This window comes from Chamaea fasciata, unplaced genomic scaffold (assembly GCF_029207755.1).
Source record: "Chamaea fasciata isolate MVZ Bird 193981 ecotype frontalis unplaced genomic scaffold, bChaFas1.0.hap1 SCAF_394, whole genome shotgun sequence".
Lineage (NCBI taxonomy): Eukaryota > Metazoa > Chordata > Aves > Passeriformes > Sylviidae > Chamaea > Chamaea fasciata.
In genome coordinates this window covers 25,409-41,235 of record NW_027094479.1, presented here as the reverse complement: position 1 = coordinate 41,235, position 15,827 = coordinate 25,409, and the positions used below count along the sequence as shown (strand labels likewise).

At 56.6% G+C, this 15,827-nt stretch overlaps 2 protein-coding genes and 1 long non-coding RNA gene across 3 annotated transcripts; 1 reads left to right on the top strand and 2 right to left on the bottom strand.

Moving 5' to 3' along the window:
* Nucleotides 1-1,604: 1,604 nt before the first annotated feature.
* LOC136305399 (uncharacterized) lies at nucleotides 1,605-3,380 on the bottom strand. The gene is made up of 2 exons (XM_066208651.1): nucleotides 2,661-3,380; nucleotides 1,605-1,849 (listed from the first exon to the last, which is right to left on the bottom strand). Exons 1-2 carry the CDS (start codon nucleotides 3,202-3,204, stop codon nucleotides 1,605-1,607), a joined length of 789 nt encoding a protein of 262 aa, XP_066064748.1. The 5' UTR covers nucleotides 3,205-3,380.
* An 810-nt stretch (nucleotides 3,381-4,190) lies between these two features.
* LOC136305398 (uncharacterized) lies at nucleotides 4,191-8,029 on the top strand (the record flags this gene model as incomplete). Its single annotated transcript, XM_066208650.1, is given in 3 exon segments — nucleotides 4,191-4,890; nucleotides 6,392-6,528; nucleotides 6,530-8,029. Coding segments are annotated over 3 exon segments (2,250 nt in total), but the record flags the coding sequence as incomplete, so codon positions are not given.
* Nucleotides 8,030-12,576: 4,547 nt separating this feature from the next.
* Nucleotides 12,577-15,020, bottom strand: LOC136305403 (uncharacterized). The gene is made up of 3 exons (XR_010725315.1): nucleotides 14,958-15,020; nucleotides 13,718-13,828; nucleotides 12,577-13,520 (listed from the first exon to the last, which is right to left on the bottom strand). It is a non-coding gene; the product is annotated as an uncharacterized lncRNA (long non-coding RNA).
* Nucleotides 15,021-15,827: the final 807 nt, after the last annotated feature.

Here is a 15,827-nt window from a genome sequence, read left to right as displayed (position 1 = left end):
GTCCTTTGGGGTCGTTCGGGGAGAACTTGGGGGGATTTTTGGGGGGGGAAACTTGGGGATTTTGGGGACGTTTGGGGACAACTTTGGGACATTTCTGGATGCCCGGGGACAAATTGGGGACATTTGGGGACAATTCGGGGACATTTGGGGACAATTCGGGGACAATTTGGGGACATTTAGGGACAATTCAGGGACAATTTGGGGACATTTGGGGACATTTGGGGACATTTGGGGACAATTCGGGGACAATTCGGGGACATTTGGGGATAATTCGGGGACAATTCGGGGACAATTTGGGGACATTTGGGGACATTTGGGGACAATTCGGGGACATTTGGGGACAATTCGGGGACAATTTGGGGACAATTCGGGGACAATTTGGGGACAATTCGGGGACATTTCGGGGGGAAGATCGGGGATTTTGGGGAGGAAACCTTTTGGGGACGTTTTGGGGACATTGTGGGGGTGGACCCCGCCCCCCCTCCCCCCCCTTCCCGTGTCCCCTCCCCGATGTCACCTCACCCCTGTCGCCGTCACCTCAGCCCGGCCACATCCTGTGCCCCGACGCCCCCAGCTGTCCCCAAGCTGTCCCCAAACGTCCCCGGAATGTCCCCAACCCCCCAGGCTCCGTCACTGTCACCTCAGCCCCGTCGCCGTCGTCACCTCGGCCACATCCTGTGCACCGACGCCCCTCCCCACGTCACCCAGCTGCCACCAGATTGTCACCAACCCCACCCCGAGCGTCCCCGAGCGTCCTCCAAGTGTCCCCGGATCTCCCCAGTGTCGCCCCACTCTCCTTGTCCCCAAAAATCCTCTGTGTCCCCAAATCCCCAAAAATCCTCGATGTCCCCAATTGTCCCCAAAAATCCTCCAGGTCCCCAATTGTCCCCAAAATGTCCCAAATCTCTCCAAAGTCTTCAGTGTCCCTATGTCCCCAAATTGTCCCCAAAATGTCCCGAATCCCCAAATCCTCCATGTCCCCAAAATGTCCCCAAATTGTCCCCAATCCCCAAATCCTCCATGTCCCCAAAATGTCCCCAAATTGTCCCCAGAATGTCCCCAATCCCCAAATCCTCCATGTCCCCAAAATGTCCCCAAATTGTCCCCAGTCCCCAAATCCTCCATGTCCCCAAAATGTCCCCAAATTGTCCCCAGTCCCCAAATCCTCCATGTCCCCAATTGTCCCCAAATTGTCCCCAATCCCCAAATCCTCCATGTCCCCAAATGTCCCCAAATTGTCCCCAGTCCCCAAATCCTCCATGTCCCCAAATGTCCCCAAACTGTCCCCAATCCCCAAATCCTCCATGTCCCCAATTGTCCCCAAATTGTCCCCAGTCCCCAAATCCTCCATGTCCCCAAATGTCCCCAAATTGTCCCCAATCCCCAAATCCTCCATGTCCCCAAAATGTCCCCAAATTGTCCCCAGTCCCCAAATCCTCCATGTCCCCAAAATGTCCCCAAATTGTCCCCAGTCCCCAAATCCTCCATGCCCCCGAACGCCCCCGAATTCTCCCGGCCCCTAAACGTCCCCACCTGTCCCCACAGGTGCTCCTGGTGGCCCTGGTGGCCCTGGTGGCCCTGGGCGACGCCGCCACCTCGCAGTGTCACCGCGCCCGCGGCGTCGCCTGCGCCCGCGCCCGCCCCGCCCCCGGCGTCGCCGCCCTGGGGCGGGGCTTCGACGTCACCACCATGGCCATGGCCGGGGGGCGTGTCCTGGAGCTGGGGGACGCTGGGGACAGCTGGGGGCGCTGGGAGGGCTGGGACAGCGGTGACCACGGGGGCCACCGCTGGGACCACTGGGACGGTGGGGACAGCGGCGGCGCCGGTAGAGCCGGTGGCGCCGGTGGCCCTGGGGAGAGACGGAGAGGTGACGCAGGTGACAATGGCGGCTCCAGAGGTGACAATGGTGACTCCAGAGGTGACAATGGTGACAATGGCCGTGACAATGGTGGCACTAGGCGTGGCCGTGGTGGCCCAGGTGACTCCAGAGGTGACAATGGCGGCTCTAGGCGTGGCCGTGGTGGCCCAGGTGACTCCAGAGGTGACAATGGCGGCTCTAGGCGTGGCCGTGGTGGCCCAGGTGACTCTAGAGGTGACAATGGCGGTGACAATGGCGGCTCTAGGCGTGGCCGTGGTGGCCCAGGTGACTCCAGAGGTGACAATGGCGGCTCTAGGCGTGGCCGTGGTGGCCCAGGTGACTCTAGAGGTGACAATGGCGGTGACAATGGCGGCTCTAGGCGTGGCCGTGGTGGCCCAGGTGACTCTAGAGGTGACAATGGCGGTGACGATGGCGGTGACAATGGCGGTGACAATGGCGGTGACAATGGCGGTGACAATGGCGGCTCTAGGCGTGGCCGTGGTGGCCCAGGTGACGCCGCCCCGCGGTGCCTGCTGTGTCCCGACGCGCTGGACGCCATGTCCCCTCGCCGCGTCCCCTGGGGGGTCCGCGGGTGGCACTCGGGGCGCCGCTGTCACCGCCAGGCGCGCGCGGCCTCGGGCGCGGCCGCCGTGGGGACGGCGGTGACGTCGGCGGTGACGCGGGGGTGGAGCCTGGGCATGTCCTGGGGGCGGGGCGGGGCCGGGGTCACGTGGGCGGGGTCGCAGTCGCGGGTGGCGCGCGAGGGGCTGCGGTGGCAGCGGCAGGACAGGAGCGCCCTCACCTGGCTGCAGCTGAGCTGCGTCTTCTACTGGTGAGTGCGCCGGGGTGCCTTCGGCCTCGCCTCCTTCGTCATCCTCGTCTTCGTCTTCGTCGTCCTCGTCTTCGTCTTCCTCTTCGTCGTCCTCGTCTTCACCGTCTTCAACGCCTTCATCCTCATCTTCGTCTTCGTCTCCATCCTCCTCTTCGTCGTCTTCGTCGTCACCTTCGTCGTCATCGTCCTCGTCTTCGTCTTCCTCTTCATTGTCCTCATCTTCACCGTCTTCATCATCGTCTTCATCTTCATCTTCAACACCTTCATCCTCGTCTTCGCGTTCATCATCTTCCTCTTTTTCTTTGCCTTCATCTTCATCATCTTCATCTTCATCCTCCTCGGCATCTTCGTCGTCATCTTCATCATCTTCATCTTCACTGTCCTCCTCCTTGCCTTCGTCTCGGTCTTCACCGTCTTCGTTTTCAGTGTCCTCATTCTCCCCTTCGCCTTCATCCCCACCTCCTCCAGGCCCATCTTCATCACCTTCATCACCTTCATCCCCATCCCCGAGCATCCCCAAAATCCCCCTGAAAACAAACGCCCCGAAAATCGGCCGAAAATCCCCAGGAAAGCACGAAACTTCTCCCAGAATCCCCCTGAAAATCCCCGGATTTCTCTAAAAATACCCTAAAAAATCCCCAAAAAATCGCCCAAAAACCAAAAATAAACAAAAAAATCCCCACATTTACCTAAAAATCCCGCTTTAAAAATCCCAAAAAATCCCCCAAAAAAATCCCAAAAAAATCCCCCCAAATCCCCCTAAAAATCCCCCAATTTCTCTAAAAATCTCCTAAAAATCCCAAAAAATGCCGCAAAAAACAAAAACAAAAAAACCAACCAAAATCCCCACATTTCCCTAAAAAAATCCCAACTAAAAATTCCCCAAAAATCACCTTCAAAATCCCTCTAAAAATCCCCAAATTTTCCCCTAAAAATCCCCCAATTTCTCTAAAAATACCCTAAAAAATCCCCAAAAAGCTTCTCCCAAAATCCCCCTAAAAACCCCGCTAAAAAAATCCCCAAAAAATCCCCCCAAAAATCCCCCCAAATCCCCCTAAAAATCTCCAAATTTCTCTAAAACCCCCCTTAAAAATCCCCAAAAAAAATCCCCCAAAAACAGACAAAAAAAAATCCCCACATTTCCCTGAAAATCCCGCTAAAAAAAATCCCCCAAAATCCCCTAAAAAACCCCCAAAAAAATCCCCAAATTTCCCCCTAAAAATCCCCCAATTTCTCTAAAAATCCCCTTTTAAAAACCCCCTAAAAATCCCCACATTTCCCTAAAAACCCCGCTAAAAAAAATCCCCAAAAGTCCCCTAAAAACCCCCCAAATTTCCCCCCAAAACTCCCGGGATTTCCCTGAAATCCCCCTAAACCCGCCCCAAATCCCGGGATTTCCCTGAAATCCCCCTAAACCCGCCCCAAATCCCGGAATTTCCCTGAAATCCCCCTAAAGCCGCCCCAAATCCCGGAGTTTCCCTGAAATCCCCCTAAACCCGCCCAAATCCCGGGATTTCCCCCCGAAGTCCCCGCCAAGGCCCCCAGAGCCCTCTCGCGCCGCTTCTCCCGGCCCCGTGTCCCCGCAGGACGTGGCTGAACCCCCTGACCGCCCGGCCGTCCGCTCACTTCCTCCGCGCCGTCCGTTCCCTGCCGCCCGACTTCAACCGGACCTCGGCGTCCGAGTACGCGGCGCTGCTGGCGGCCTACGGCACTCACGCCGTCCACTCGGCGCGGCTGGGCGGCCGCGTCCGGGCGCTGACCAACGTCCAGCTGTGCCGCGCCGCCATGGCCGGCCTGGGCGCGCAGGAGGCCTCGGACTGCCTGAGGGCCGAGGCGTCCTTCGGCGGGGCCGGAGCGACCGCGGCCGCCTGCCGGACGGCCCGAGCGACCACCGAGGGCAACGTCAGCTTGGCCGAGTTCTTCGGCGAGCGCGTGCTGGAGGTGGACGGCGGCGGCGACCCGGGCGGCGACCCGGCCTTCGGGCGGCCGGAGGAGTTCTCGCGCTGGCTGAAGAGCGTTCCGGCCGCTCCGGCCGCGCTGGAGGCCGACCTTTGGCCGCTCCACGCCCTGGTGCCCCGCGGCGACCCGCGGCGCCGGGCCCTGCGCGCCGCCGTCCGCAGCTACGTGGCGGCCAAAGCGCTGGCGGTCAACTGCTCCTGCGCCCCCGGAATGAGTGGACAGAGCGGTGGACAGAGCAGCGGTCAGTGCAGGGGTCGGTGGGGTGGGCAGCGGGGTGGGCAGCGGTCAGTGGGGTGGTCAGCGGTCAGTGGGATGGTCAGTGGGATGGTCAGGGGTCAGTGGGGTGGTCAGGGGTCAGTGGGATGGTCAGTGGGATGGTCAGTGGTCAGTGGGGTGGTCAGTGGGGTGGTCAGTGGTCAGTGGGATGGTCAGTGGTCAGTGGGATGGTCAGTGGTCAGTGGGGTGGTCAGTGGGGTGGTCAGTGGTCAGTGGGGTGGTCAGTGGTCAGTGGGGTGGTCAGCGGTCAGTGGGATGGTCAGTGGTCAGTGGGATGGTCAGTGGTCAGTGGGGTGGTCAGTGGGGTGGTCAGTGGTCAGTGGGGTGGTCAGTGGTCAGTGGGGTGGTCAGCGGTCAGTGGGATGGTCAGTGGGGTGGTCAGCGGTCAGTGGGATGGTCAGTGGTCAGTAGGATGGTCAGTGGGGTGGTCAGTGGGATGGTCAGTGGAGGGATCAGTGGTCAGTGAGATGGTCAGTGGTCAGTGGGATGGTCAGTGGGGTGGTCAGCGGTCAGTCGGATGGTCAGTGGGGTGATCAGTGGTCAGTAGTATGGTCAGTGGTCAGTGGAGAGGTCAGGGGTCAGTGGGGTGGTCAGTGGAATGGCCAGTGGTCAGTGGGGTGGTCAGTGGTCAATGGGGTGGTCAGGGGTCAGTGGGATGGTCAGTGGGGTAATCGGCGGGATGGTCAGTGGTCAGTGGTCAGTGGAGGGGTCAGTGGTCAGTGGGGAGGTCAGTGGGTTGGTCAGTGGTCAGTGGGGTGGTCAGTGGAGGGATCAGTGGTCAGTGGGATGGTCAGTGGTCAGTGGGGTGATCAGTGGTCAGTGGTCAGTGGTCAGTGGTCAGTGGAGCGGTCAGTGCAGTGGTTAATGCAGTGGTCAGTGGGGCGGTCAGCTTGATGGTCAGCGGAGTGGACAATGAGATAATCGGTGCAGTGGTGGTCAGTGGAGCGGTCAGTGGGACCCAATGACCACCCTGATGACCACTGCACTGACCACCATACTTGACCACCACACTGACCACAGCAGTGACCACGGCAGCGACCACTCCACTGACCACAGCAGTGACCACTCCACTGACCACCACACTGACCACGGCAGTGACCACAGCAGTGACCACTCCACTGACCACCACACTGACCACCACACTGACCACAGCAGTGACCACTCCACTGACCACGGCAGTGACCACGGCAGTGACCACTCCACTGACCACCACACTGACCACGGCAGTGACCACAGCAGTGACCACCACACTGACCACGGCAGTGACCACGGCAGTGACCACCCCACTGACCACTCCACTGACCACTCCACTGACCACAGCAGTGACCACAGCAGTGACCACCCCACTGACCACCACACTGACCAAAGCAGTGACCACAGCAGTGACCACCCCACTGACCACCACACTGACCAAAGCAGTGACCACAGCAGTGACCACCCCACTGACCACTCTGCCTCCCTTCCAGGTGACCTCCGTGATGACCTCTCCGATGACCCCGATGACCCCTCCGATGACCCCGCCGACCTCTCCGACCCCTCCGCCGCCCGCCCCCCCCGGCCCGCCCCTCCCCCCCCACCCCTGCCACTGCCCCTGCTCCCCCGCCCCTCCCCCGCTGGGCGGCTCCCCGTGCTGCCCCGCCCACCGCGGCCACGCCCACGCCTCCGTCCTCGTGCTGGGCGGGCGCGGCTGGCGCGGCGACGCGCTGACCGCCACGGACGCCTACGTCCGAGCGTCCTTCGGCGGCCGCGGCGCCCGCACGGCCACGGCCTGGAACGCCGACCGGCCGCGCTGGGGCCAGCGCCTGGACCTGGGCCAGGTGCGCCTGCGGCCGGACGCCCGCCTGGAGCTGCAGGTGTGGGACGAGGACCACGGCTGGGACGACGACCACCTGGGCACCTGCCGCGAGCCGCTGACCGCCGGCGTCCGGCCGCGGCTCTCCTGCTTCCCCGGGGGCGGCCGGCTGGACTTCGCCGTGACCGTCACCTGCGGCCCCTCCCTGGCCGGGCCCTGGTGTCACCTGTACGTCCCCGCGGGCCCCGAGGGCGGCGCCGGCGTCAGGGAAGGGGTGGCCTGGCCGCCCGACGACGACGACGACGAGGACGAGGAGACGGAGGAGGCGGAAGCTCTCCATCGCTTCTGGGAGGCTCCGGAAGGTTCCGCGGGGGAAGACGGCGGAAATCCCGAATCCCGCCGGTTTTCGGGGTCTCCGCAGAGTGAAGAAACACCCGCGAAAAACCCCAAAAATCCCCGTTTCGGTGACGATGATGATGATGATGACGAAGAGCTCGGCGACGCCGAATTTCGCCGCCTTTGGGACCTCGCCGGTGACGACCCCAAAAACCCCGAATCCGGCCCGTTTTGGGGATCCCAAAAACCCCCGAAAAAACCCCAAAAAATCCCCAAAAAACCCGAAAACCCCCAAAAAATCCGGCAGAGTTTCGGTGACGATGATGATGATGACGAAGAGCTCGACGACGCCGAATTTCGCCGCCTTTGGGACCTCGCCGCTGACGACCCCAAAAACCCCGAATCCGGCCCGTTTTGGGGATCCCAAAAACCCCCCCAAAATCCCCGAAAAATCCCCCAAAAACCCCAAAAAATCCGGCAGAGTTTCGGTGACGATGATGATGATGATGATGACGACGAAGAGCTCGATGACGCCGAATTTCGCCGCCTTTGGGACCTCTCCGGTGACGACCCCAAAAACCCCGAATCCGGCCCGTTTTTGGGATCCCAAAAACCCCCCAAAAATCCCCGAAAAATCCCCGAAAAACCCGAAAAATCCCAAAAAATCCGGCAGAGTTTCGGTGACGATGATGATGATGATGATGATGACGAAGAGCTCGACGACGCCGAATTTCGCCGCCTTTGGGACCTCGCCGCTGACGACCCCCAAAAACCCCGAATCCGGCCCGTTTTTGGGATCCCAAAAACTCCCCAAAAACCCCCAAAAATCCCCAAAACCCCGAAAAACCCCCCAAAAATCCCCGAACCCCCCCAATTTTGGCGACGGTGACGACGGTGACGACGGTGACGAAGGCTCCTAGCGGGGTCCCCCAAATCTGGGGGATTTTGGGGGGAAAATAAAGGATTTTGTGCAGCAGCTCCCGAGTGGGACTGGGGGAATTCTGGGATATTCCCGATTTCTGGGACCGGGGAATTTGGGGTTTGTTGGGTTTTTTTTCCTGGGGGGATTTTTTGGGGGGAATTTTGGGATTTTTGGGGGTTTTTGTTTGTTTTTTTTTTTTTAATTTCGGGGGGTGGAGATTTTTGGGGGCATATTTGGGGTTTATTTGGGGTTTTTTGAGGAGTTTTGGGATTTTTTGGGGGGTTTTTTTTGGCTTTTCCGCGTTTTTCAGGGCGGGTTTATTTGGGGTTTATTTGGGGTTTTTTTGGGATTTATTTGGGGTTTTTTTGGGATTTATTTGGGGGTTTTTAGGGGTTTTTTTGGGGAGTTTTGGGTTTTTTGGGTGGGTTTATTTGGGGGTTTTGGGGATTTATTTGGGATTTATTTGGGGTTTTTTTTGGGATTTATTTGGGTTATTTTGGGTTTTTTGGGGGGGTTTATTTGGGGTTTTTTGGGGTTTTTTGGGGGAGTTTTGGGATTTTTTGGGGTTTTTTTTTTGGTTTTCCACGTTTTTCCAGGCGGATTTATTTGGGGTTTATTTGGGACTTTTTTGGATTTATTTGGGGATTTATTTGGGGCTTATTTGGGGGTTTTTTGGGATTTATTTGGGGTTTTTTGGGTTTTTTTTAGGGGGTTTATTTGGGTTTTTGGGGGGTTTATTTGGGGGTTTTTGGGGTTTTTTTGGGGGAGTTTTGGGATTTTTTGGGGGTTTTTTTTTGGCTTTTCCGCGTTTTTCGGGGCGGGTTTATTTGGGGTTTATTTGGGATTTATTTGGGAGTTTTTTGGGATTTATTTGGGGTTTTTTGGGTTTTTTTGAGGGGTTTATTTGGGCTTTTTGGGGGTTTTTTGGGGATTTATTTGGGGTTTTTTGGGGGATTTTTCTGGGATTTTGGGGGATTTTTTTTCCCGGTTTTTTGGGGCCCCGCCCGAGCTCTGGGGTCGGATTTTTGGGGGGATTTTGGGGGTTTTGGGACATTTTGGGGCTCGCTGAACTCCAGGCCGGGTTTTTGGGGTGGATTTTGGGTCATTTTTCGGGAGTTTTGGGTCATTTTAGGGGTTTTTGGGGCATTTTTGGGACGCCCCGAGCTCCAGTCCGGGTTTTGGGGCATTTTTTGGGTCATTTTCGGGGTTTTGGGGCATTTTTTGGGTCATTTTTGGGGTTTTGGGGGCTCCCCGAGCTCCAGTCCAGGTTTTTGGGGCGTTTTTTGGGTCATTTTTGGGGATTTTGGGTCGTTTTCAGGGTTTTGGGTCATTTTCGGGGTTTTGGGGCTCCCCGAGCTCCAGTCCGGGTTTTGGGGGCATTTTTTGGGTCATTTTCAGGGTTTTTTGGGTAATTTTCGGGGTTTTTTGGGTCATTTTCGGGGTTTTGGGGCTGCCCGAGCTCCAGTCCGGGTTTTCGGGGTGTTTTTTTGGGGCGTTTTCGGGGTTTTTGGGGCATTTTTTGGGTCATTTTTGGGTCATTTTGGGTCATTTTTGGGTCATTTTCGGGGTTTTTGGGGCTCCCCGAGCTCCAGTCCGGGGTTTTGGGTCATTTTTGGGTCATTTTCGGGGTTTTTTGGGTCATTTTCGGGGTTTTTTGGGTCATTTTCGGGGTTTTTGAGGCTCCCCGAGCTCCAGTCCGGGTTTTCGGGGCGTTTTTTGGGTCATTTTTGGGTCATTTCGGGGGATTTTGGGTCATTTTCGGGGTTTTGGGGCTCCCCGAGCTCCAGTCCGGGTTTTTGGGGCGTTTTTTGGGTCATTTTCGGGGTTTTTTGGGTCATTTTCGGGTCATTTTGGGTCATTTTCGGGATTTTTGGGGCTGCCCGAGCTCCAGTCCGGGGTTTTGGGTCATTTTTTGGGTCATTTTCGGGGTTTTTGAGGCTCCCCGAGCTCCAGTCCGGGTTTTTGGGGCGTTTTTTTGGGTCATTTTCGGGTCATTTTGGGTCATTTTCGGGGTTTTGGGGCTCCCCGAGCTCCAGTCCGGGTTTTTGGGGCATTTTTTGGGTCATTTTCGGGTTTTTTTGGGTCATTTTCGGGGTTTTTTGGGTCATTTTCAGGGTTTTTGGGGCTCCCCGAGCTCCAGTCCGGGTTTTGGGGCATTTTTTGGGTCATTTTCGGGGTTTTTTGGGTCATTTTCGGGGTTTTTGGGGCTCCCCGAGCTCCAGGCCGGGTTTTTGGGGCGTTTTTTGGGTCATTTTCGGGGTTTTTTTGGGTAATTTTCGGGGTTTTGGGGCTCCCCGAGCTCCAGTCCGGGTTTTCGGGGCGTTTTTTGGGTCATTTTCGGGGGTTTTTGGGTCATTTTCGGGTTTTTTTGGGTCATTTTCGGGGTTTTGGGGCTCCCCGAGCTCCAGTCCGGGTTTTCGGGGTGTTTTTTTGGGGCGTTTTCGGGGTTTTTGGGGGGCCCCTCCCCGGTGGCGCTTCCGGCGCTGCCGCGGCTTCCGGCAACGGCCCCGAGGTTCGCGGGGATTTGGGGTCGATTCGGGGGGATTTGGGGGCTTGGGGGGATTGTGGGAGTTTTCCGCAAGTTTCGGGGGGGATTTCAGGGATTTCGGGTGAGGTTTTGGGTCATTTTGGGGGAATTTCGTGGATTTGGGGCGGATTTGGGGAATTTCGGGTGAAATCGGGGTAAATTCGGGCGAATTTTGCGGTTTTTTGGGTGAATTTGGGTAAATTTGGGCCAATTTTTGATATTTTGGGTAAATTTGGGTAAATTTGGATAAATTTTGTGTATTTTGGGTGAAATTTGGGGCAAATTTTTGATATTTTGGGTGAATTTGGGGTAAATTTTGCGGGTTTTGGGTGAATTTTTGATATTTTGGGCGAGCCGCGGGGATTTTCCGGGTGGAATTTCGGGCGGAATTTTTTTCGGGAATTTCGGGACTTTCTCTCCCTGACCCCTCCCCCCGCCCCCCCCCCCCCACAGGTGCCCCTCCCCCCCCCCGGCCATGGCGCCCCTCCCCCCCCTGCCCGCGGCCATCTGCGTCCTGCTGGTGGCCACCAACGGCCGGGGAGTGACCGCGATGACCACCGAGAGCCGGGGAGTGACCACGATGACCAATGAGAGCCGGGGAGTGACCACGATGACCACCGAGAGCCGGGGAGTGACCACGATGACCACTGAGAGCTGGGGAGTGACCACGATGACCGCCAAGGGCCAGGGAGTGACCACGATGACCACCAAGAGCCGGGGAGTGACCACGATGACCACCAAGGGTCAGGGAGTGACCACGATGACCACCAAGGGTCAGGGAGTGACCACGATGACCCCCAAGGGCCGGGGAGTGACCACGATGACCGCCAAGGGCCGGGGAGTGACCACGATGACCACCGAGAGCAGGGGAGTGACCACGATGACCACTGAGAGCCGGGGAGTGACCACGATGACCGCCAAGGGCCGGGGAGTGACCACTGAGGTCACCGGGGTCACCGAGGGCCGGCGAGTGACCTCGGCGACCACCGAGGGTCACCAAGTGACCACCGAGGGTCACCAAGTGACCACCGAGGCCACCGAGGCTCGTCCGGAGACGGCGACGGCCAGCCCGGCCCCCCGAGTGACCGCTAAGGGCCGGGAAGTGACCGCCGAGGGCCGGCGACCCCCGGGGGTCACCGGAGGTCACCGAGTGACCCCCGCGGCCACCCGGGGTCACCGGCCGCCGGGGGGCGCCACGCTGGCCCTCCCCTCCCCCTCCCCCTCCCCCTCCCCGGGCCGCCCCTCCCCCCCCCCGCTGGCCCTGGCGGTCTCGGGGGTCGCTCTGGGCGTGGTCGCGGTCGTGGGGGCGTGGCTGGGGGCGTGGCTGCGCAGGGGGCGGAGTCGGAGGGTGGGGGCGGGGCCGGAGGGGGCGTGGGCGGGGCCGGTGCCGCCGCTGGGGGTGGGGGAGGGGCCGGGGCGGGGCCTGGTGGCCGCGGGGCAGGTGGGGGAGGGGCTTGAGGAGGGGGAGGGGCTAAGGGAGGCGGAAGAGGAGGAGGAGGGGCTTGGGGAGGGGGCGGGGCTGAGAACGTTCCGGGGGGAGGGGCCGGACTTGGGGGCGGGGCTTGGGGACTCCCAGTGAGGGGGGAGGGGAAGTTTTTTGGGTTTTTTCGGAGTTTTGGGGAATATTTCGGGAGGAATCCGCGGAGTCTCGGTGGATTCGGGGGGAACGTTTGGGACGTCGAGGCGCGCCTCGGGATTTTGGGGGGAATTTTTGGGGTTTCAGTGAAATCCGGGGAGCTGGGGGCGGATTTCAGAGCTTTGGGGGAAATTTTTGGGGTTTTCGGGCGAAGCTGGCGAGACTTGGGGTCGGATTTGGGAATTTCGGGCAAAATTCGGGAATCCTGACCCCACTGCGGGTTTTTTGGGGTCGTTTTTGGGTCAATTTTGGGTCTTTTTCGGGTCATTTTCGAGTCATTTTTTGGGTCATTTTTAGTCACTTTTGGGTCGTTTTGGGGTCACTTTTGGGTCACATTTTTTTTGGTCATTTTTGGGTCATTTTCGGGTCATTTTTTGGGTCGTTTTTGGGTCAGTTTTGGGTCGTTTTTGGGTCATTATCAGGTCATTTTTTGGGTCATTTTTGGGTTATTTTTAGGTCTTTTTCGGGTATTTTTTTGGGTCGTTTTTGGGTCATTTTTGGGTCCTTTTTTGGGTCATTTTTGGGCCACTTTTGGGTCATTTTCGGGTCATTTTTTGGGTCGTTTTAGGGTCATTTTTGGGCCACTTTTGGGTTATTTTCGAGTCATTTTTTGGGTCATTTCTGGTCATTTTTTGCGTCACTTTTGGGGTTTTTTTGGGTCATTTTCAGGTCATTTTTTGGGTCTTTTTGGGTCATTTTTGGGTCATTTTTCGGGTCATTTTTGGGTCTTTTTTGGGTCATTTTTGGGTCATTTTTGGGTCATTTTTTGGGTCTTTTTTAGGTCTTTTTTTGGTCATTTTTTGGGTCATTTTTGGGTCTTTTTTGGGTCATTTTTGGGTCATTTTTTGGGTCATTTTCGGGTCATTTTTTGGGTCACTTTTGGGTCATTTTTAGGTCTTTTTTGGGTCATTTTCGGGTCATTTTTGGGTCATTTTTTGGGTCATTTTCGGGTCATTTTTTGGGTCACTTTTGGGTCATTTTCGAGTCATTTTTTGGGTCATTTTTAGTCACTTTTGGGTCGTTTTGGGGTCACTTTTGGGTCACATTTTTAGATCATTTTTGGATCTTTTTTTGGGTCATTTTCGGGTCATTTTTTCGGGTCAATTTCGGGCCATTTCGGGTTTCCAAAGTGCTTTTATTGCGTGACGTCACCACCGGCCAATCCGACCCGCCGGGGGGCGTGGCTGGCGGTGACTGACACCAGAACCGACCAATGGGACTCACCGCCTCTCCCAACCAATGGGAGCCGGCGGTGGGCGTTGACTGACGGCGGCGGCAGCCAATGGGAGCGCGCGGCTCTACCCGGCGGCCACCGAGGCGGCGACGATCGCGACCAGGACCAGAATCGCGACAGAGACGCAGGCGGCCACGGCCAGGCGCCTCTGCGGACCAGCAGAAACCAGTTCGGAACCGGTTTTAAACCAGTATAAACCAGTTCGAACCAGTCCAAACCAGTCTGGGTCGGTATAAATTCATTTGGAACCGGTTTGAACCAGTCCGGAGCGGTTCCCAGTTCCCTCCCAGTACAAACCAGTTGGTCCCAGTCCCTCCCAGTATAACCCAGTCCGCCCCAGTTTACCTTGCGCGCCCCCCGCTGGCGGCGCTGGGCGTGGCCCAGCTGGCCCCGCCCCTTCTCCAGCCGCGCCCCCGAGTCCTGCACGTGGCGCTCGATGCGGTCGATGACGTCGCCCTGCACCAGTCCGGACAGTACAAACCAGTACAAACCAGTCCGGACCAGTACGAACCAGTACAAACCAGTAGGAACCTCTAAACCCAAAATCGCCGCTTTTTTCTGTCCTAAAATCGACGTTTTTCACCCCAAAAACTCCAGGTCTTCTTGCTCCCAGCCCCTCCCAGTACAAACCAGTATAAACCAGTTCGTCCCAGCGCCATTTTTAACCCCAAAATCCCCGTTTTTTAAACCCCAAAAATGTCATTTTTTGACCCCAAAATCTCCGTTTTTTCACCCAAAATCTCCGGGTTTTTTTCTCCCAGTACAAACCAGTATAAACCAGTTCATCCCACTCCCCTCCCCGCGTCATTTTTAACCCCAAAATCCCCGTTTTTTAACCCCAAATCGCCATTTTTAAACCCAAAAACGTCATTTTTCACCCAAAATCTCCGGGGTTTTTCCCTCCCAGTCCGTCCCAGTATAAACCAGTTTGTCCCAGTCAATCCCAGTATAAACCAGTTTGTCCCAGTCAATCCCAGCGTCGCTTTTAACCCCAAAACCGCCGTTCCTCAACCCCGAAAATCCCGTTTTTAACCCTAAAAATGCGTTCTTTCTTTGCCCTAAAAAACCCCCGGGGGTTTTCCCGCTCCCAGTACAAACCAGTATAAACCAGTTCACCCCGGCGCCATTTTTAACCCCAAAATCACCGTTTATAACCCCAAAATCGCCGGTTTTAACCCCAAAAATCGCCATTTTTAACCCCAAAATCGCCGTTTTTAACCCCAAAATTGCCATTTTAACCCCAAAATTGCCGTTTTTAACCCCAAATCGCCGGTTTTAACCCCAAATCGCCGTTTTTAACCCCAAAATCGCCGGTTTTAACCCCAAAATCGCCGGTTTTAACCCAAAATCGCCATTTTTAACCCAAAATCGCCGTTTTTACCCCCAAAATCGCCGTTTTTAACCCCAAATCGACATTTTTTAACCCCAAAATCGCCATTTTTAACCCCCAAAATCGCCGTTTTTAACCCCAAAATCGCCGTTTTTAACCCTTAAATCGCCGTTTTCCGCTCCAAAATCGTCATTTCTCGACCGAAAGCCCCCGGGTTTTTTGCTCCAGTCCCTCCCAGTATAAACCAGTACAAACCTGCGCCTCCACGGTGCCCCCCAGCAGCTGGAAGAGCTCCCCAGCTCCCTCAGGCCCCTCTCCAGGCGCTGCAGGTCCCGGTGCCGCTCCCCGACCTCGGTCCAGCGCCGCCCGCGCGCCCGCGCCGAGCGGAGCACCTGGGGGCCGACCGAAAACCGCGGAATTTTCCCCAAAATTAACCCCGGAGGAATTAACAAAAAATCAATCGGGGGTCGATGAAAAAGGGGATCGGGGGGAGGGGGAAAAAATCCCGGAGGGAATCGCCCCAAAACCCCGCCAGAAACGACCCAGAACGCGCCGGAAATGCCCCAAAAAGCCCCGAATTCGACCCAAATTAGGTCAGAGATTAAAACTGAGGAGGGGGCGGCGAAAGGGAATCCGGGAAAAACGTCGCCAGGAAAATTGGTCCAAAAACCGGGAAACGGCGCCGGGGCGGAGAGCAGGAGCCGGGGCACGACCGGGAACAACGGAATTCCGGCCCGAAATTAACCCCGAAATGGTAAAAAATTAATGGGGATTGACGGAATCCGGAATTGGGGGGAAAAGGAGGAAATGAGGGAAAATTTCCGGGGAAATCCACCAAAAACAAGCGAAAAAAATCCAAAAAAGTCTCCGAATTCCCCCCAAAACCCACCTGGAATTGCCCCCAAATCCCAAAAAAAAAGAGAAATCACAAATTTCCCAAAAGTTCCCGCCAAAAAAAAAAAAAAATCCCAAAATTTCCCTCAAAAAGAAAAATTCCCCAAAAAAAACCCCCAAAACTCCCCGAATTCGCCCCAAATTCCCTCCAAATTCCCCTTCCCCAAAAATTTAAAACCAAAAAAAAAAGTCCCGAACGCCCCCCAAAATAAAGATAAAATAAAAAATAAA

Excerpts from the sequence above, each read along its gene's own strand:
- LOC136305399 (XM_066208651.1), bottom strand. The coding sequence starts at position 3,204 with ATGCTCGGGGATGGGGATGAAGGTGATGAAGGTGATGAAGATGGGCCT. Across the intron at positions 1,850-2,660 it reads CGCAGCTCAGCTGCAGCCAG|GGCCACCGGCGCCACCGGCT; the intron begins GTGAGGGCGCTC and ends GTCTCTCCCCAG.